Source organism: Maniola hyperantus, chromosome 14 (genome assembly GCF_902806685.2).
Source record: "Maniola hyperantus chromosome 14, iAphHyp1.2, whole genome shotgun sequence".
Taxonomy (NCBI): domain Eukaryota; kingdom Metazoa; phylum Arthropoda; class Insecta; order Lepidoptera; family Nymphalidae; genus Maniola; species Maniola hyperantus.
Window position 1 is genome coordinate 4,330,915 of NC_048549.1, and position 22,504 is coordinate 4,353,418.

The 22,504-nt window shown below is 35.6% G+C and overlaps 2 protein-coding genes across 4 annotated transcripts; one reads left to right on the forward strand and one right to left on the reverse strand.

Annotated features, from left to right (window-relative positions):
* Positions 1-254: 254 nt before the first annotated feature.
* Positions 255-16,056, reverse strand: Pdi (protein disulfide isomerase). The gene is made up of 10 exons (XM_069502942.1): positions 15,767-16,056; positions 15,422-15,619; positions 14,263-14,534; positions 11,753-11,920; positions 8,441-8,550; positions 7,571-7,691; positions 5,661-5,827; positions 3,962-4,127; positions 2,517-2,606; positions 255-2,028 (listed from the first exon to the last, which is right to left on the reverse strand). Exons 1-10 carry the CDS (start codon positions 15,912-15,914, stop codon positions 1,981-1,983), a joined length of 1,488 nt encoding a protein of 495 aa, XP_069359043.1. The 5' UTR covers positions 15,915-16,056; the 3' UTR covers positions 255-1,980.
* A 226-nt stretch (positions 16,057-16,282) lies between these two features.
* Positions 16,283-22,237, forward strand: LOC117988128 (methyltransferase-like protein 22). 3 transcript variants are annotated; one of them, XM_069502993.1, is made up of 7 exons: positions 16,283-16,298; positions 16,609-16,754; positions 17,438-17,516; positions 18,128-18,238; positions 19,162-19,353; positions 19,719-19,886; positions 21,913-22,237. In XM_069502993.1, exons 3-7 carry the CDS (start codon positions 17,438-17,440, stop codon positions 22,200-22,202), a joined length of 840 nt encoding a protein of 279 aa, XP_069359094.1. In that variant the 5' UTR covers positions 16,283-16,298; positions 16,609-16,754; the 3' UTR covers positions 22,203-22,237. The 3 variants fall into 3 exon arrangements, with proteins under 3 accessions (XP_069359094.1, XP_069359093.1, XP_034831132.1); XM_069502992.1 differs by lacking the exon at positions 16,283-16,298 and having other exon boundaries at positions 16,350-16,754; XM_034975241.2 differs by lacking the exons at positions 16,283-16,298; positions 16,609-16,754 and adding an exon at positions 17,340-17,359.
* Positions 22,238-22,504: the final 267 nt, after the last annotated feature.

Below are 22,504 nucleotides of genomic sequence, written 5' to 3' on the forward strand. Positions count from 1 at the left end.
ACGAGGTTATAATATGGTGTACCTAGACTTAAAATAAATTAGGTTTTTTAGGTACACAATTTTATTAATATTCTGACTTAGAATACTTCAATATGTTACTTTCTTGTCAATTTGTTCGAAACAGTTTTTCGAATAGCCAGAGATTTGAAATTATAATTTTAAATATAATATATTTAATTTTATCTTACAGAATACGTATTCCGTATATATATCATATAAAATGATGCTTGTTTTAGGTAGGTGTAGTAAAAATCTTTATTATCTTTATATAAGTATTTATTTATTATTTATCAATTTCTGTATCCACAACAGATACACAAATGTGGATTTGGCAAATACTATATTCATAAGAATATTTACAAGTTGTTATGTAGGTAGTAGAAAATTACAGAATTATCAAACATTTTTAGGCATTAAGAAAATACTAAGATTCAAATTTCATAAGCACCTTTCACACATTTTCAATATTTAACAGAAAAAAAGATTAAATCGTAAAAAAATATACATTAATAAAATTTGTATAATTTCACCTTAAAAATATTTTTTTTTGTGATGAAAAATTACATAATATTACGGTATAATATTTAACAAAAAATATTAAAAAAATATTTTAAATCATTCTTCCTTGCTAGCGCAAACTAAACTTGTTCGATTGTAACTCAAAATTCATAACTCATAGGAATGTCACAAAAGCTATTATGGTACAGAAATTATAAATACACATAAACATTGTACATAAGCTAGTTATGCTGCTGTTATTTTATTATATATACTAAATAAATTATGCTTTCTTAATAATAAATTAAGGATTGAATTATTTATATACGGAATTAGAAAAGGGACAATACATAATGACAGAGTATCCCATAAGAATATCATTGTATATTAATGAGATACAGAAATCTTTTGACGTTAGCAGGCAACTTTTTTTTTGTAAATAAAAATGCATTGTCCAATGACTATTGTTATACAATCTTATACTTAGGTGATAATGCAGTTTAGGATAGATTCGACTTCATTTGAAAGATGTAGTGATATGGCAGTTAAAGGTGCCAACTAGCGCCAAACTTCCGTCATTCAAATTATAATATTTCTCGTAAAAAAATTAGAACTAATTACTACTTCTTTTCATTAATTAAAAGTTTTAACATCATAACGAATACAAAATCCGAATACAACCTCAACACAGTAAGTATATAAAAAATTATATAATAAAATTATTATTAACAGTAGATCGAACGAAATGCACTGGATTTATATTATAATGGCTACCACACACCAGAAAATATAAGAAAAATATTTAAATTTAATTTACTGTGAGATGTTATGGCCCTCCCACATAGTTGCAAAATTCCGATCAACAAAGTCTGTTCTCGTTCTTACTTATAAATTCTAGCAGTCAATATTTCAATAACTTTAGTATGAATAGATGATTTATACACTTTTTGAGTTAGTATATTAAAAAAATCATCATGATCCATTTAACGAAGGAAAAAATAGATGGTGGGTGGAGCAATATACTCTACCACATGCGTCTAGATTAAATCCATATATATCACTGATTCGTCCAATCACGGCAGGCGCCAATGTAGCATGACATGTATGGACCAGTCAGTTACGATTTACACGAATTTATAATTATAATTTTGGTTGAAATTACGTAATTAACATAGAAGCGCGTTGTCTGTTTCATCATTCGCTGGATCCATTTCATCTTTTTTTAGATTTCCATGGATCCTTATTCTATTAACACTAATGACTACATACAAGTGTCAAGTTAAAGATCAAAATATATCAGTGTTTTCTATAACCAGCGACAATACACCCTGTAGACAATATTTTTGTCGATATAGGAATTTAGCGTCTGCAAGGGAGGGGGTAACAAGTTCAGTGTGTACTATGAGACGATAGGCGCGTGTGGAGACACACTTAACAGTAATTAATTCTACACAGACTACGCTATGGAAGTGTGAGGGGCGCTTATAACTCGTCCCGAGGCGCCGCGTCGTCGTCCTCTTCGTCTTCGGTCTGAAATAGAAAAGCGTGTTAAATTTTTTGGTTCTCTCATAATTCCTGAACTTCTCAGTTGAAATGAGGTGTCGTTGGCTTCGCATTAACGTTCCACGGGTTAAGGGATGATTTATGCTCACAGATCGGACAATGTATGAGGTCACTTCAGACCGTGCCATGCCCGAGTCTTCCTAGCCTCGTCCGTGTTAAGGCTCGAGCCCGGCACGGTCTGGCATAATCATCATGACAAACCATAATGACTAATATGTACCATGAATATAGAATGTAGTACAAAATTACTGGTCATGAACAAAAATTCATCGCTCAAGTGGCCACGTTTGCACACATTTATACACATCGCCTTACATGTGAAAGAAGTCTTCATTGACGGACTATACCCTATACGCGGAAATTTAGTCGGTCTCAAAGGTCTCTTACTAAAGGTCGATGTACAATATTTCCTGCCAGCTACTGTAATAGTGTTGGGTAGGAGGTGCTGTACTTACCACCGTGGGGATGGGCTCGGCGCCTTCTCCGTCGGTCTCGACGAACTTCGTGAGGCCGGCCAGCGTCCGCTCGCCGTTGTATTCACGGACCTGACCACAAAGTACAATAATTAGAGTCATCATCTCAACACATCGCCGGCCCACTACTGAACTAGAGTGAGGGAACTCTCGGTTTGATCCTGAACCGACGATATGTCAAAATGGCTATGGTGACGTGAAAAAATAAAAATAGGGCTACCTGCGTCAAATGTACTAACATTTGACGCCTGCCAGTGACGTCAAAGCCTCTCCAAATCTCCTAAATCTCCTCCTCTCTAAACCACTATGCTATCACCGCTTAAATACCTACATTACCATCTTAACATTTTACTTGGATAGGTATGAAACATCAACTACCGATTTAAATCAAATCAATAATGTTATCAATAACTGGTTAGTGTTACCAATCTGTAACAAATGAATTTACTCCGTGAAGATAAGGCCATTTTATTTAGAAATAATTACTGTTCACCGAAGCTACGAAACGTATTACTTTAATGGCATTTTTATCGCTTATATTTGCATAACATCTATAATAATTATTATGTTAATGAAATATGTAATTAAGTAAACGTGATAGTGCGGTTACGATTACCGTTAAACTGCCAACGACAACAGTAGATTATACAACATGGGGCCTGGGGGTAATGCAATATCTTACGTTAGGGGCGTCGGGATGAATCCCAAGCGTAACGAGGAACGTCAGAGTAACTCCCGAGCGTAGCGAGGGTGTTTTTTTTTAAAAATAGATATAGCGAGCAAACGAGCCCATGAACGTTTGTAGCACCAGAGGAAATGCCGATGCGTTGCCGGCCTTTTAGGAATTTGTTGGTCCGCCCCTTGAACAACCCAATGTTTGTAATCTAGTAGGAACACCGTTTCATCTAGAATCCTGAGTGAAGTGCGGGGTTTTGGGGCGCCCAAGACGAAGACAACCCCAGAATTACCCCCGTGTTCAATTTTCTATTTTTCACACCTCACGAGACAGTAAGATCAAAATCTTCGTATCTTAAATAGGTTACCTACCCATCTGTCTTTAGAAGTTTCTGGGAGAAAATAGTTTATTACACTTTGAGCTTTCCGGAGTTAAAATACAGCTGCCACCACCAACTTTCTAATTCTTGGCTAGTACTGACAATTTCTAAACAGACAAAGACCTATTCTTTATAATCGAATCCAGGACCTCATCATTTGCAGTCGAATGGGCGTGACGTGAAATCAGCTGATCGATTCCGGAAAACCTGCATCAATCATTGCTACAGTCTCAATTGCTGTGATTGGCCAAATTAATAGTACTTTTGCTTCAATACTTAGCGAGACTGTCGGCCCATCAGAGGTGATTGCGATCGTCAAACTGTAGTTGTCATTTTACTGTAATCGTCCACCAGTTGTTAGCAGTGACTCACCTGGTTGTCCTTGGTGTAGAGCTTGATGGTGGGGAAGGAGGTGACCTTGGTGTGCTCCAGCTCGTTGGCCGTGGCATCGATCTTGGCGATCACCACGTCCTCATCCTTCTCGAAGTGTTCTCCAAGCTTGTCGTAGATGGGCACAAGTTGTTTGCAGTGTCCGCACCTGTTGAACGTGGGTAGGTTAGAATAAGAATAAAACATAGCGAAAATATTTTAATCAGATAAAGTTGTTTTTTAATTCAGATACAAGTTAACCCTTGACTGCAATCTCACCTGGTAGTAGGTGAAGATGCAGTCAAATATGGAAGCGGGCTAACCTGGAAGTGGTTTGGCAGGTTTTAATAAACCCATGCCCCTTTGGTTTCTACTCGGCATCGTATCGGAACGCTAAATCGCTTGGCGGCGCAGCTTTGCCAGTAGGGTGCTAACTAGCCACGGCTGAAGCCTCCCACCAGGCCCGGGCCTCACCCGGGTAAGGAGGCTATGCCTCGAGGCCCGTACCCCCACTTGGCCTTCGGCCAACCGGAGAAGACCCTGTCGTCGTCCCACCAGACCAGACCAGAAATTTAGAAATTATGAAATTCCAAATCCCTGCCAGGCATCGAAGTCGGGACCTCCCACTAATAAGACCACAGCGCTTACCACTGCGCCAGGGAGGTCAAGTTAGAGTTTAGAGTTCCATACCCGAAGGATGCCAACGGGATTCTATTACTAAGCCTCCGTGACTAATCGTGAACCCGCTCCCCCCACTCCAGGCTGCTACTGAGAATTTCACCTAATGATACGCAGTCGAATAACCTGACTACAAGACCAATGAGGCAGTCAAAACGTAAAATTATACACTTGACCTTAGAGCAGACAGGACTGCGATATATACACAGTTGTATTTGTTGTTGTTGTATTTGTCCAAGTGCGTTGTGAAACAAATTCGTTACAACGTATTCGATGGCCCGTAACTGACGTCACGAAATTGCGCGATGGCATGAAAACTCAATTTATGTTAAATACACAATCTCATTATACATGGGACGCTGAGTAAATTTTCTTGTTGCCACTTGGCAATTGGCACCCTGGGACGCTGACATAATATAATGCCATTGTACAGTATGGCATGTTGTGCCGACCCCACGTAGCGTGGGATAAGGTGAGGAAGAAGAAGAGTCCAGTACAGGGCAGAAAGTAATGTACATCGGCCTTTAGAATGACATTTCGACTTTGTAGAGCGTTGTCACTCATACCTATATGACGTTTCGTCGGTCTCAACGACAGAGACAGGGCTCTACTAATCTGCTATCTCCTTCTAAAGGTGTACGATGTAAACCAAACCTTAGCCATGCATATGAGGAATGATGACGCAAAACGTTTCGTGCGTGTAGATGGAATGTCGACGACATAAGGATGGAAACTCGCCCGACGTCTTGCGGTTCGGTGGTCAAATGGTAAGGGGGGACAAGATCTAAAGGTTCCTAAGCACACTCTCCAAAATACATCCTATAATCCTCCGAAATATATCCTATATATTCGTAGGATCTCTAATTTTTCTGAAAATAAAATAGCCTGTCACTCAGGAGTAATGTAGCTTTCTACTGGTGAAACAATTTTCAAAATCGGTCCAGTAGTTCTAGAATTTACTTCCTACAAAAAAACTTAGAAACTTTACCTCTTTATAATATTAGTTTAGACAACATAGACTCACCAAGGAGCATAGAACTCGACGAGGACCTTCTTACTGCTGTCGAACACGACGTCATCGAAGTTGGAGGCAACAAGCACTTTGACGGGTTTGGCCGACCAGTCTTCTGGCAAGTCTTCACTTAGCAGGTGTTGTTTCAGCGTGCCCGCGAAGAACGATTGAACGAATTCCTGAAAACAAATGCTTAGGTTAGGTACCGTTGCTCCTAAAACCGTATCCCACTATCAATATGTTATATAGTATCGCGATTCTGATAAAGTGACTGTTATCAGAATGGTTGGTGATAGCTGGGAATTCGGAATATTAATCTAAGGGTAAACCATACTTTTGACATGACAGTTGCCACATATAGCAAGTATGGCGAGTCCTTTCTCAACATTTATACACTATAGCTACATAATTTACCTTTTGTATTTGTATCATCATCGTCATGATCAACCCATCGCCGGCTCACTACAGAATACGCGTTTCCTCTTAGAGAGAAGGGGTTTGGCTATAGTCTACCATGCTGGCCATGTGCGGATTGGTGGACTTGACACACCTTTGAGAACATTATGGAGAACTCTTAGGCATGCAGGTTTTCTCACGATGCTTTCCTTTACCGTTAAAGCCAGTGATATTTAATTACTTAAAACTCACATAACTCCGAAAAGTCAGAGGTGCGTGCCCGGGATCGAACCCCGACCTCCGATTAGAAGGCGGACGTCCTAACAGGACAGGAAAGGAACAGATTTTTATTAATTAAACGATTAAAACACCATAGTGCTACCGAAGTACAGTACCCGGCAGGAAATATTGCACATCGAACTTTAGAAAGAGATAACGGCTTCATAGAGCGCAGTCTCTGTCGTTGAGACAAACACAACGTCACATAAGTATGAGTGACAAAGACGAAGCCGAAATCAATTGTGCAATCTTTCCTGGCGGGTGCTGTACAGTGTACAAGCACGATTATGATCGCTTATTTCCGCGCGAAGCATAACATCCACTTAACGCCCGATGCGTGGCTAAAATCCGTGCAAATGTGATAAATCATACGTCACTACCAATTTGCGAGCTCCATTGCATTTGCTTTGAAAATACGGAATTAGTGCCACTTTTAATCTCAATATATAAAAGGAAAAGGTGACTGACTGACTTACTGACTGATCTATCAACGCACAGCTCAAACTACAAACGGCTCAAGCAACAAACGGAACGGGCTGAAATTGGGCATGCAGATAGCTATTATGACATAGGCATCCGCTAAGAAAGGATTTTAGAAAATTTAACCCCTAAGGGGGTGAAATAGGGGTTTGAAACTCATGTAGTCCACGCGGACGAAGTCGCGAGGACAAGCTAGTATAGCATAATTTGATAGTCGTGATAGCCTAGTTGTTAAGACGTCCGCCTTCTGAATAGAAGGGCAGGTCGGGTTCGATTCCAGCCATGCACCTGCAACCTTTCGGAGTTATGTGCGTTTAAAGCAATTAAATATCACCTTGTTTTAACGGTAACGGAAAACATGAAGAAACCTCCATGCCTGAGAGTTTCACATAATATAATGTTCTCAAAGGTGTGTAAAGTCTGCCAAACGCACTTGGCCAGCGCGGTTAACTATGGCCGAACCTAAAAGGGGACCCGTGCTCAGTAGTGAGTCGACGATGGGTTAATAGTTTGATAATACAATGGTGAAAATTCAGATGTATACAAATCTCTAGCGAAATATCATCACTTTTAAAACTTATGAATTAAACGCGCTGCGAAGTTGCAGACCTTCCCGTCCCGCGACAAAATGCTCAGCTCCCGCTCCCCACTGTATCTCGCTGATATCTATTTAATACTAATGCGACACTACTCGCCACTGCTTCAGAGCGATCTAAAAGTTTGGCGTTACACAAACGTGTATATTGATAAGCTATGCAACGGCTTACCTCCACGACGTTGGCGCTGAGCTCGTTGGTGGCGGGCTTGTACTTGGCCATGTCTTGCTCCAGCGCGATGAGGCGGGCGGACGGCACTTCATCCTTCTTCATGCCGAAGAACTCCAGGATTCTGGTGAAAGACAGTTAGTTTTTTATCTAAATATATAAAAGGAACAAATAGGACTGTCTATCAACACACAGCTCAAACTACTGGACAGATCGGGCTGAAATTTGGCATGCAGATAACTATTACAATGTAGACATCCGCTAAGAAAGAATTTTGCAAATTCAATCTCCAAGGGAGTAAAATAGGGGTTCAAAATTTGTGTAGTCCACGCGGACGAAGTCGCGGGCATAATCTAGTCTAAATATATAAAAGGAAGGAATAGGACTAATCTATCAACACACAGCTCAAACTACTGGACAGATCGGGCTGTTTGGCTTGCAGATAACTATTACGACGTAGACATCCGCTAAGAAGGAATTTTTAAAAATTCCTAAGAGGTAAAATAGGGGTTTGAAATTTGTGTAGTCCACGCGGATGAAGTCGCGGGCATAAGATAGTATTTTATAAAAGATAAATTGAGTAAGGACAAAGGAGTTACACAGAGACATACTATAGGTAATAATCTATTGTCATATGTGGTTCACATATGTTTGTAAAACACCTCAATGGGCAGCTGAAAAATCTGTTACCAATTTTCAACAGAATGACAACATACAATCAAATCCACCTAATAAAGACCTTTTAAAAGGGAAGGTGAAATTGGGTCAAACATTTTCTTATTTCAAACAACACCTCCGTTAGAAAGGCGAAAAAACGTCGCAAAGAGAGCCTATGTCTCTCAAAACTAATGAACAGCTTTAAAAAAGTAATACCTCTGGTGATCGTCTTCGTCGGTGTCGATGGCTACGGACATGATCTTGTCGCGGTAGGTCTTGGCCACGGGCTTCAGCTCGTCCAAGTACTTTTCAAAGTCGCCATTTTTCTAGCAGGAAAGAAAAAACATGTCATTAATACATCAGTATACAATAAGATAAAGCTCAAAAACTAAAACCTGACGAGGTTTTAGTTTTGAATCGTATAGCTATAAGATTTACCAAATTTCATTATTCTAGGTCAACAGGAAGTACCCTCTAGGTTTCTCGACAGACACGACAAGCAGACAGACAACAAAGTGATTCTATAAGGGTTCCTTTTTCTTTTGAGGTATTATTGAGAATCGCCTAGGGAAATCTAGACGTGCCGGTGTTTCAGTTTAATCATTATTAGACTTCTATTACGTCAACTAAACCGCGCAGCGTAGGTCAATGAACTTTGAACGGTTGATTACCCTTTATCTATATGGAAGCGACATTGTTCATGATAGGAATACAATCGGTAATTTTATATTAGCTAAAACTTGATATTGCACATAAAACTGCCACCTACTTTATATCAGAGCTAAAAACGATAATCCAAAAGCGAAAGTGCGTTTGTTTGTCCTTCAATCACGCCGCAAAGGAGCAAGGGATCGACGTGATTATTTTACATGAATATAGTTAAATACCTGGTGAGTGACACAGGCTACTTTTTATCCTGGGAAATCTTTCCCCACTGGATTTTTAAAAATCATGATCCACGCGCGCGGGCAATATCTAATTAATAACACCACCGATAGTTTAGTATAAAAGTTTTATTTATCGTGCAAAATGATAAAAAAATACGACTGAGTACGGGACCCTGAGTGCGCTAGTCTGACTCGCACTTGGCCGGTTTTTTTTGTAAAGGTATCTCGATACAATACTTAGTCGCGCGTAACTGTAAAAAACTTAACCTAGAATCGAAAGCTCGCTTAACTGTGCCGATGTTGTATGAATAGGTCTGAGATCAGACACTTGATATGGAGATGTGAGATTATACTTTCACGTGTCAGTATTGTATGCTTATACAACGTAATTCTAGTAGGTACGTAACTAGAGTAACGGTGTTTCCATCATTTTACATCCATACTAATATTATAAATGTGAAAGTGCGAAAATCAAAGCGTTCCCACGGGATATTTACAATACATAAATTCACATCGAGGAACTCGCGGGCATCCTATATTTGATACAAAGTGAGCTTGCACCCCAGATATATAAACTAAGTTTTATCCTGGAAAATCAAGGAGTTCCCACAAGATTTAAAAAAATCTAAATTCACGCGGACGAAGTCGCGGGCATCAAATAATTTTGAAATAAATCAAGGAATTAATTTATGGAGTAAAATCAAATCTCAATTTCGAATTTTGTGGATTCGAAAGTTTTTTAGAAAATACGTCCATTTGCAAGTTCTAATTATACTTAATATGTATCTGTCAGTTTGTTGCCGCTTTTAAGATACGCTTACACGGGCAATTGAGTAAATTATATAAAACGTCACGATTACATGAAGCAACTTGCAGCAATACCCAGTAATACTTAAAATTTTCAGCAATATTATGAAAAATATAATTGTTCCAGATTACTCCACTTATTACTCCAGATTGATCCACACGTAAATTGCCAGGAATTGCGGAGTTTCAATTGCCCGTGTAAGCGTACCTTTAGAAATTATAACCGAAAATGCTTTTTACTTAGCGTCAAGGTTATTTCTGACGAGTAAATAGTCGTGAGTCGCGACTGAGTATGGGTATAAAAGTGCCGTTATACATATTATTATTTATTCGTCGCATACCTACTTCGATGTCTCACATAACTAGTTACTGGGCCACACACAGGCACATGCCACATCATTATTTTAAAGGTTTCTTTAGTTTTAACTAGATAATGCTTGCGACTTTGGCCGCGTGGATTTAGATTTTTTAAATCTCTCAGGATCTTTTATTTTGCCAGAATAAAAAATATTCTATACTAGATGATGCTCTGGACTTCGTCCGCATGGATTTAGGTTTTTAAATCCAGTGGGAACTCTATAATTTTCCGGAATAAAAAGTAGGTTGCCCTTCCCCGGGATGCAAGCTATCTCTGTACCAAATTTCATCAAAATCAGTTGAACGGTTGGGCCCTGAAAAACTAGCAGTCAGTCAGACAGACATACACTAAGAAACACTTTCGCATTTATAATATTAATAGTATGGATGTTCAGGTCTTAACTAATCTTTCTGTCTGTGCGCGTGTCACAGGTCTCTAGCTCGTAAACGAAATGAATTACAAACATGAAATTTTGGTATTCAGTGACCCGAAACCAAATATTCAATTAAATACTTTTTCAGGGGGGCTCCCATACATGAAAAAGGAGCCTGAATTTTTTTAACTACATTTAAAAAGGTTTTGTGATGAACACTTAAATAATTTTTGTTTTTGTAACATCTTCACGGTTTACCCAGATTCGCAATAAAGAAATTTGTATTTGTATAATTGTTTAATGCATTAAAAAACTTGTTTTTTTTTTAATAGCTCGTCTTCAATTTGACTGTAACTAAATAAATAATCAATTTGAGGTGACATTATGGTCAAACGTAAACCTAGAAATACCTATTTAATTATAGTTAATTTAATAAAATTAGTAAAAAACTTGTTTGTAACTTGTTCTTGTCACGCCGATTTTGATAATAATCAAAGTGCACATTAATAAATCATTAAATGATAGATCTTTGATAGCGATATTTTGGCTTATATATTGGACATATTGAAAATAAAATTTAGTCTTGTAGAAAGACAAACTACTCAACTAGTAAGTAACATGTGTAAATATTACATTTATATTGTATCAATAATGTGATACATATATTTTACTCATAAAAGAAAATATTTTTTTAACAAATTGATTTATATAAGATCTTAATTAAAACAAAAATTACTAGATTTATTTTTGCATTTTGAATAACCATTGTGGCTCATTCTTTTGTACACAATCTCATGACATGTCTTAAATAATATATTGTCTGAAGGATCAGCCGGGCTGTCCAGCGCGGAAATGCAGCCAGTATCCTTGGAAACATTTCAAGCGAGGCACAATTTCACATTTATACCGTGATTATATAAGGCTAGCTTTAAGTTGTATTGTAAAATATTCAATTTAAAAAAAAATACTGCATAACAAACAAGAGGGATGTGTCCAAAATTATGCAATTGCTACATGATACTACATATTATTATCTGTGATGACACGATTCAACTTAGGCGACTCGTACAATATCTTACTACTATCTATATTAATTAGCTCACCTTGGACAGGAAGAGAAGCAGGTGGTATTTGATCTGTCCTCCGAAGATCTTGGAAGCAGTCTCATGGGAGAATTCCACAATGGTGGGCATGCTTTGGACAAACACCCAGGTCTTCAATAGGTCCTCGTTGAATTCTGCGCCTTCGTACTTGACTCGTGGGTCCTCAAACTGTGTACAAGAATATTATAATTAATAATCATTAATAATGTTATATAATATAGTATGTCTTGACTCCCCTCACTCCACTTTCCTCACTCCAATAGTGACTTTGCCAACTAATCAAATCGGGCACTTTTTATCAAACTTAAAACTAAGAGATTTGCATTTTACGTATTTTTGAAGATCATCTATTTAATGATCAATAAGATATTAATTTACTTTTTGACATAGGAAACATTCTTATGTCATCCATGCTGCACTGTTTCTGTATGAGAATAGTACTACAAAAGAAGTAGTCCAATCTGAAGTTGCAACTCCATTCAACGTCATAGACTAAGTATTAAATACACAAGCCCAGCTGAGATTTGTCTTTATACAATCTGTAGTCCGTGGGTGAATAGGCGTGGGCCTACTTTTATGCTTTTTGTATATTAATAGATAAACTAGGACCCCCCCCCCCCCCCCCCCCCCCCGTTTCAAATAATAATAAACAACTATACACAACTATACAAATTAAAGAAATGAGTTTTATCTTTAATGTAATTAATTCAACCCAATATTTATACCTTAATAACAAAGAAAAGGATGTTGAAAATAAGGAGTGCACAGAAATATTCGATTTACAATATTTTATATGTATTACAAATATATTAATAAATACAACAATTTTAATTTAACAATTTATATGCATAGGGTGCTTGCCTAGGCTCGATTGCGGTAGAATGATAGCTACTATGTCACGATCGCAATTACCTCTGATTGTTGAAGCTCGCTCACTATTGACTACAATGTATTGTTGCAACAAGAATACTATAAATTTAGCCAATCACAACAATTGCGATTTAATTAATGATAGCTATGTGATAGCCCAATATTATTTTATGAGCTCTCACTTAGAGAGACAGGTATATAACATAAGACTATTTTACCCACACCGAACTGTCCATACTTTATACAAGCACCCATAGACAACAGTTTAGTTGTAATGCAAAACATATTCATCATATAAATTAAAACATAAAAACTGCAACATGAAAAAACCATTGTGTGACACGGATGACCTGATAAGAAACAGATTTGGATGTCTTATCATTCCAATGAACGAAATTATTACTTTTTGACGTGTACATTAAGAAAACACAATTATTTTCTTTTTTAATTGAAATTAAATGATGATGATTCGCATCATCATCACACGTGGAAAGCAGAAACACATTTTTGACATCTAACTTGACAGATATTCACACTACCAAGTTTGACTTCAAAAGATGTGATAAACTTGGAAGTGGATATCTTCTTCTTCTATAATATAAAAATGAATCAATAAATGTGTTGCTTATCGCAAATCTCGAGAACCGCTGACCCGATTTCGCTAATTCTTTTTTTATAATATTATTTAAAACAATAACCTACACAATATTTGCTAAAAGTCCTCGGACTGATCACAAATAACAAAATTGAAAAAAAAAAACTTGAAGTACGAGGATGGTTCTTACGGAGAGAAAAATTTAAAAAATTTGAATCGACTTTTAGGCTGAACGAAGTTCGCCAGGGCAGCTAGTAGTAAATAAGAAAAGTGTAGTTTCAGTATTTTAAAAGATAGAATTATAGATTCTGTCAGATGATTTTGATTATCATAAAGATTGTGTTACTATTAAAATAATCTTATAATATTTTATTATACATTTTATTTTATTATCTGAAAATCGTAATTTAATTACCATACATACTTAGAGGATTAAAAAGTTACTTACAGCCCATACTAAATGACTCCTCACACGCCGTTTTAACTATGGGTCAATTGTCATGTCAAAAGTATGGTTCGGTTCACCTTTAAAATAAGGACTGAAATCATAATTTTGACATGCAATTTATTTCAAAAAGTTACAATGTTGTGTGAGGAGATAAATTTTACTCGTTATAATTGTGATTTCTTTGTGTTATGGCTATAATTATAATTTTACATGTTTAACAAGTTGTATAAGGATACAACCTATGAAAATAACCTGATTTTTTAATCTAAAATTACTTAATATGATCCATCATCAATGATTTTGTTCATAATTTGCTTATAAATATGTACCCAGTAAATTTTTCTAATGCATTGATAAGAACACAGTATGAGGGTCTCCCCATTTCTATTTACACAGATTTTAACTACTTGATTAGGATTTTTAAAAACCTAAACCCACACTGTCAAAATCATGCACATAATCTAGTGGGCTATATGTGAGTAGTGTAATGCTTAAACCTATTCCTTACAGAAACCCCCTTTTGAATAGATTTAAATCAGCTCCCTAAATATTATAATAATTATAATGCCACCCTGGTTCCCGATAATTGTTACTTACGTTCTTGAAGAGCACAACATCATCAGGCTGGGCCTCCAACTCTTCAATGACTTTCGCATCAGTGACAATGGCAAAGACTTGGTCATCTACCAGGCTGGCTGTGTTAAGGAAGGCCAGAGCCTTTTCTGAGCCTTGGTCGGGGAAGAAACCAAATACAATGACAGGATTGGCTGCGATCAGTTCCTTGGCTTGCTCTACTGAGGCAACTTCAAGTGCTGGTGGGCCAGTCTTCTTCTTCAGCCATGCGACAATGTCATCAGCTTGACGACCACCTGTTTGAAGAAATTTAGTCATTTAAGTAAATTGTAACTTAAATTGTAAATTGTTAAAATATACATTCGAGGTCTCATTCGATTTTTGTTTTTCTCGATTGTAAATTTGACATTTTTGACTCTAATAATTTTTTATATTTATAAATCGATTGTAATACCAAGACAAAATCATTCAGCTTTGGGGAAACAACCATTAAAATTTCAGCGGGTATAAAAGGAAAAGGTGATCTATCAACGCACACCTGAAACTACTCAACTTGGGCTTAAATTTGACATGCAGATAGGTATTATGATGTAGGCATCTGCAAAGGGATTTTTGAAAATTCAACACCCAAGGGAGTACAATAGGGGGTTGAAATTTATGTAGTCCATGCCGACGAAGTCGCAAGCATAAGCTAGTTACTTTATAAATGTGAGTGTGCCATTTTAGCTTTGCCTATTCATAGCCCATCTTTTTAACCAATTTTGATGAAATTTAGTGCAATCACTGAGATGAACATAGTTTAAACCCATACTATAATTGGTTGAATTGCAGTGTGAGTTATACTCAAACCAATCAAAATCATGTCCACAAAATTGTATGTTTAAAATTATGATTCCATAATGTTCACGCTATTTTTAAGGTAATTATAATTAATAAAGCATTAAAGCTGAGAACATGTTTAACAACATACATTTTCTATGACCATGCGATTAAAAATAATTATGACTAATTGGAAAAGTGATTTCATTATCACTTGAACTTCACCTAGATATACAAAATTATATAAAATGCTTTCATTTGCATTTTTATGACATGTGGTTGGTTCAATTAGGTATGGAATTATTACATGAATTTAAAATTAGAAATTTAAAGATTAATGTATTAATTTATATAAATAACTTACCGGAATAGTCAACAGTGCTTCCTTTCTTGAAGAAAATGAGAGTAGGGTAACCCTTGACTTTGTAGGACTCGGCAAGGTCTTGCTCTTGCGTGGCGTCAACCTTAGCCAGCTTGATGGGAGATTCTTCCGCCAACAGTTTCGTGGCAGCTTTGGCATACTCCGGCGCGAGGGATTTGCAGTGGCCGCACCATGGTGCATCTGTGACGTAGACATATTATTCACAACGTTATAATCGCAATGCCGCCCGGCACATCACATTGTTGAAAAAACCAACAATTATTAAACTTTAAACCATGTCATAGATAAGATATCGTCTAATATTATAAAAGTAGGCTAGATACTCACAGAATTCAACTAGAACGTAGTCGTTTGAAGAAATAACATCGTCGAAATTGGGTTTGCTAAGTACGAGTACATTATCTTCGGTGGGAATTTCGTCTCCGAGCGTGGCACCCAGAAGGGCTATCGCTACTGTTAACAACAAAGCACGCATCTTCAATTTCCGATGGTCCTATTACAACTAGTAACTTTTTACGGAAGACAAATTTCTTCAAAATGCCGAAATTGCCACTTCATTCACACTTGCACAGTCTCACTTGACGTGGCAGCGTCGATCGTGTGTTTGGCGGTGATTGGTCAGATTGTTTTTTTTTAATTACTGTGACATGCATTGTTTATGGTTACGACTTAAGGTAGGAACACACGGATATCCGCACTTTCCGCAGAATTCTGTGAGAAAAACCGTTCCGCATGATTTTCGCGCAGTGCGTGATCTGATTAGTCTTACTCTTTTGTAAAAAAAATATGAAATAGTTGTTGTTTTAACTCACGTTTATAAAATATTGAAACAAATCGCATTTTATAATTCTTTGAATAGGTATTCACACTTTGTATGTAATATATTATTATAACGACGTCAAAGTTCAAAATCTTGTAACGAAATAGATGCGAAATAGTAACATAATAATTCTTCTTCTTATTATTTTGCTTTATGGCTTTCAGTAGTGCCTATTATTTTCAATTGAAAATATCCTTGACATGATCCATGTCCAAAGAATTTCTAAGTACTACTTCGCCTGTCGCCAATGTCTTGTCACATGATTGTCAATAAATAAATAAATAAATAAATTTTGCTTTGTATTTTTGTAAATAAAATAAAACTAATTAGTTTTACTGTATTAAATAAGAAGGCAGACAACTACAAATTTGGATGAATAAAAGTTTTGTTGACAATTTCTAAAAAATATATTGATCGAGGTTCCAAGATAATGAAAGAAAATGAATCATTTACTCCTGTTTACAAAAGGCAATGAATAGTTTTAAATTCAATTAGGTAAGTGGTAACTGATTCCTATTATCTATAGTTTTTATGTTAAACTAGATGATGCCTGCGACTTCGTCTGCGTGGATTTAGGAGTTTCCCGTGGGAATTCTTTAATTTTCCGGGATAAAAATTAGACTGCCCTTCTCCGGGATGTAACCTGAGTCGGTACTAAATTTCATCAAAATCGGTTGAACTGTTGGGACTTGGGCCGTGATAAGCTAGCAGACAGACAGACACACACTTTCGCAGTTATAATATTAGTGTGGATTTTAGGGACAGACTACAGAGTACAGGTATAACTTATATTGGTACAAAAACTACTCCAAGGACTATCGTATTATAGAACCTATCATAAATTATTATCAAATATTAATAGGTAGGTACATAATAAATTAATACATCAATAATTAATAACAGTATCACAAGAATCGGTGAATCTCAGTAGCGACCTTCACACTGTAGACCAAAGAATTTATTTTAGAATTTTATAATTTGGATGCTCTCCAATTTTTAACATAACACTTTCCAAGTTCAGTTCTGTTCTATTCTTCATACTGTATACTATAAAATTGAAATATTATTAGATTTTGAGGTTAATTTTTCGTATTTCTAATGTAATAAAATATTTTAGTTATTTCTCTTTGAGATTTTTGTAAAAAATAAGTTAATTCTATGTTATGGTGTTTCTTCAGATGCCAGAATATACTGTCACATCAGAAATATATGGGGAATATGATTATAGTACTGGCAGGAAGGCCAGCAAAGATGGGAGTAAGTACACACAAAATGATTCTTACTTTAGAAATTATTCTGTACCAAGAAAATATAGAATATAATAACTTTATTGCAAGAGAAAAGAAAAATAGTACCTATTATGAAGCTAAAATGTGAAAAAAAGGAAAAACACAGGTCAAGTGTGTGCCAGAAAGATAAGGTCTATTTTTTCTGAGTTTCTGAGCTATAAAAACGTTGGCGGTCAGGTTGTTATTTCTTAAACAATAGTTTTTTCTCAAAAACTACTTAAGTGATCTCATAATGATTTTTAAATAAGTATCTGTTTAACAAATTTTCACTTGAGGAGATATATCAAAAACTTTTTCATGTCAATGATTTTAAAATACCTAATTAACACATAATAACTTAAGGGGGTAATCAAGTTAATACTTAATTTGAACTTTAAAGCTTGTTTAGTTTGTTTTTGAAATGACTATACCACAGAGACAGATTGACTGGAAGAAACTATAGGTAAGGTAAAAGAAATTAAGTAGATTATACATACTAGTGATCCTTAGTCTTAAGTAGTAAGTACCTACATTATCATATTGTTTGGTCACAAATCTGGAATGTTTTGCTTGAATTGATTTCAAAATTGTCAATTTCAGATGTGATATCAGAGTTTCCATTTTTATTACCAAAAGGTAAAAATAAAGCTCAATTTGATGAAGACAATGATCTGGATGTAGAGAGGCCACAGAAAGAAGTTATAAAAATAGGTATGAATTACAAATAATATTAAAAAAAAGATAATTGTTGCTAATTCTAAAATCCGTTGCTCCGTTGCGATGTGATTAAAGGGCAAGCCAACAAACAAACATACTTTTGCATTCATAATAATATGAGTAGTGATTTCCGCAACAATATATTATTTCAGCCAATAGTGTTGTTCAATCAAGGTGATTGCGATTGGTCACACTGTAGCTATCCATTCTATGGCAGTAGGCTCCCAGATCCATGTTAAAATATTATAACAATTAAGTCGATCTTTCTATTAAAATTATTCCATGGTACTGATTCTGATGGCAGCTTAATTTTAGAGTACCTATTCATATACTTCCTATTGCCTACCTACATACATTTATAATTTTAATAATTGCGTTTTTACCTACTAAATATAAGTTTTAAAATATCGTACATTTGGTTCAATGTTGTTAGTTTATAAGTATTGTTATTTAGCTTTTAATAAGATATGTGTGACGTGTAGATACCTAATGTTAACGGCTTCGGTATACGGAAAAACTCAAGCTTCGAGTTTATGATTATACCTGAATTTGTGTAACCTGTAAATATTTTTTCTTAAATAAATATATTTTTATTATTATTATTATTATTATTATTATTATATCTTTTTCTTACCAATATAATAAGAAAAAGACAAAAATAATTTAAAACTATCAAACATAGTGACTTTAGGTGCCAGTATTGAGCGTAGTGTTTAATTTTGTAGAGTAACACTAAAACTTAGTTGAAGACTAAGTTTCTTCTGTCATTCTTAGTATTCATTTTTCAGCCTTTTTAGCTACATTAAAAGCAAAAGATACAGATACCCATCAGTATTATGCCATTGTGTTACTTAAATAAAATTTACCGCTATAAAGTCACAATCAAGTTAGTAAGTCATTAAAAAAAATATTTTCAGAACACAGTTCAAAAACTAACATTTCGTTAGTTGGCTTGCAAGTATGGAGAGGGGCCTTACTATTAGGAGATCTGTTGATACACCTGGGACAGACTGGTACCTTGAATGGAAAGACTATACTGGAACTGGGCGCGGGCACTGGGTTGACCAGTTTTGTAGCTGCTATGTACGCTAAGAAAGTCATTTGTACAGGTAATACTGTACATATTATACTTTTTCATCATTTTACTCATGTATTACCCAATCGAAATTTCAAACCTCCATATAGGTCATATAGAAAGCTATAAGCCTACCTCATGTAAATTGTAAATGTGATGAAATAAAAGTTATAAAACTATAAATTCCACACTAACAAATCCAAGTTAAAATAAATTTGTTTTGTGACTGACATACATAAAACTTTTCATATTCTTTTAAAATTAATATTTGGAATTTTTTACCTTGAGAAACTTATACAACCATTTTTATAATAAATTAAAATTAAAGTAACTTATATTCAATTTTTTCTAACAAGATTACATACTTAATGTTGTTTTTATATGATTATATTTTTACAGATATAGATTTAGGTGGTATATTGGAACTAATAAAATTAAACGCGAAATATAACTCGAAACTGATAAAGTCGCAACTCAAAGTTATGCCCCTTGACTTTACTAACACTGAATGGAGCCCAACTTTGTTGAATGAAATAAAACGGTCTGATATTATTATAGCTGCAGATGGTAAGGGTTTTAATGTTTACTCCATTGGAAGTATTTTGATGTAAAAGTATCCGCCCACTGAATAGGTCCGTACCGTAAACCCGTACCAGTTTGCAGATTGTTATATTATTATTTTTGGTTATAGATCTTTTTAAAATGCGTATCGCGGGCTTCAAACCATTTATAACAACATTTATAACATTTATACAAAACATAAAGGATGTATTAAACAAAAATATGCATTGTTGCTTTTCATGCTATTCAATTCCAGTATTAGCAAAAGACAGCCTCTAAGTTTATCATAATAGGTAAACCACTTTTTAATAAAATAATGAAATAGTTACTATGTTTTTGTATCTGCCGAAAAGATGGTAGGTACGACGGAACGGCTTGAAGCCCACGATATAAGTTGGTGGCAGTAATTTTAGCAGTTTATGCGTTTATTTAACTATGCCGATATATTGTCGTTTAAGGTCTTAGGTCTAGCACCATGTCAAAATTCAACTTTACAGTAGAGCGCAATGACTTGGTTTCCAGAAGTTTGGGTTGTTTGATGGATAACGTGCACTTACTTTTTATGCTGTTAAGAGTTTCTATTGGACGTTTTCTTGTTTTTGACTAGCTGAAACGAATCTCGGTTTTTCTAGCGAATGGCTTCGAAATGTTAAAAACGCCAAAAAATTACTTATGTGGTGAGAACTTAAACAACGATATTTTGTTATAGTACATTTTTTAAATGGCTAGTAAATTTGGAAGTGGTATGTTATGAGTGACTATGGTACGGTCCTAGGTAGTGGGTTGAGACCTTTAACGGTAAAACTCTCTGTGTTAGAAAATGGCTGAAACTTCGTCGAGGACCGAAGCCCAGAATCACGAGTCGTTGGATTCACAGATATTGTAAGACAGATATCATGTGGTCGTCTTTTGTTTTTGCTGAATTATGTCCTTAATTCCTGAGTAATAGCTATTAACAGCGAATAATAAAACATAGTAGATGCGTTTCTAACAATTGTCATTCGGACCTTGTTACGTGACAAGTCAGTTTTAAGTAATGTAAAGTTCAGACTTTAAAGTTGAATACCTGTCTGTGTGGATAAGATCCTTTTCGCGTATTTTGAAAATAGAGTGTGTTAAATACGTAACTACGGTTCGTCCTGTGTGTCATGCGACACTGGCCACTACCGTGATTAACCGACCCAATGTGACAATTACGGAGGAGAACTGAATACTCGTGCGGTAGAGTAATGTATGTACTAAGTAGTATAATATCAAACCGCACAGTGCACACCATGGTAGAGTTACCGTCACGCCATCGCATCGTAAGGAATGCTTCTATGTTTTATCATTCGCTGGCTAATTATTGTAAATGGCTCGCTCTGCTAACAACTTTCTGAGGTTTTATACCTACCTGATTTTATTTTACCCTAAAATTAGCAAGTTTTTGAAGTCTGCTATAATTTGACTAACCAAAAAATAACTTTTGAGTTAAAAAGGTATGTATATTTAAAATAAGTTTTCTAAATATACCTAATCGAAAGTTAGTTGCGTATGGTGCTTAATAAATCATTGAATAAATAATTTAATTACTTAAACGCCCTATAATACAAAGAGGGTAACAATAAATTACATAGCTATGAAATAAAAGTAAGGAATGTCACAACCTTGAATGGGAAGCTGGAAGAAATCTCTGTTTAGAGATAAGCATTTCCAATGTAACTTAATTTATTATTACTTTGTAACTACAATTTTGGTACATGAAAAATAAAAATAAATAAATAAATAACAAATCAGGATGAACTTCTGTTTTTTAAGCAAAACTTCTGTAAGCGCAACTTGAAAGTAAACTAGAGCTTTTCTCAAAAGGTTTTCTTTTAAGAAAATCAAATTTAATTGTTGTATTTTCAAAAATCCTTTCTATAGCATGCCAAATTTTAGCGCGATCCGTCCAGTACTTTGAGCTGTGCGTTGATAGATCAGTCAGTCAGTCAGCTTGTCCTTTCATACAAATAGATATGGGTAGTGAAATTGTAATTATTAAAATTTTCAGTAATATACGACGATGACGTAACCGCAGCGTTCATATCAACTATACAAAAGATCCTCAACTCCAACTCACCGAAAACTATCTACATAGTCTTGGAAAAGAGGTACGTGTTCACGATAGAGCATTTGGACTCGGTGGCACCTTGCTATGAAACATTCCTTACTTTGCTGGATAAAGTCAAGACCCATTCCAACTGGATCGTAGAACAAATGCCTACAGACTTCCCTAAATACTTTACTTATGATCGAGTCAAAGATTTAGTATTGTGGAAAATATCGTCAAAGGAAAGTTGATAGACAATGTTACTGTTGTTGAGTTTGAAATAATGTTGTATAATGTTTTTTACTAAAACATTATATATTTTAGTACATTTTGTAGTTTTATTTTATAGATCTTCTGTTGGGTTTTGATGACGACTGACAAAGACTTGCTTTCAAAAACACTACTTTATAGCTTACAACCTGGACGGACACTACATACTTCGGTTCACACCGCGAGCTACCGACTAACCTAACGAGCTAAGCTAACGAAATATCCGACGATTCCAGCGAAGCTACTCGTTCACCTCGTTGGCGCGCCCGCGCTTCGCTAGCTT

Excerpts from the sequence above, each read along its gene's own strand:
- Pdi (XM_069502942.1), bottom strand. The coding sequence starts at position 15,914 with ATGCGTGCTTTGTTGTTAACAGTAGCGATAGCCCTTCTGGGTGCCACG. Across the intron at positions 15,620-15,766 it reads CTACGTTCTAGTTGAATTCT|ATGCACCATGGTGCGGCCAC; the intron begins GTGAGTATCTAG and ends TCTACGTCACAG. Across the intron at positions 14,535-15,421 it reads AAGCACTGTTGACTATTCCG|GTGGTCGTCAAGCTGATGAC; the intron begins GTAAGTTATTTA and ends TTCTTCAAACAG.
- LOC117988128 (XM_069502993.1), top strand. The coding sequence starts at position 17,438 with ATGCCAGAATATACTGTCACATCAGAAATATATGGGGAATATGATTAT. Across the intron at positions 17,517-18,127 it reads GAAGGCCAGCAAAGATGGGA|ATGTGATATCAGAGTTTCCA; the intron begins GTAAGTACACAC and ends TGTCAATTTCAG. Across the intron at positions 18,239-19,161 it reads GAAAGAAGTTATAAAAATAG|AACACAGTTCAAAAACTAAC; the intron begins GTATGAATTACA and ends AAATATTTTCAG.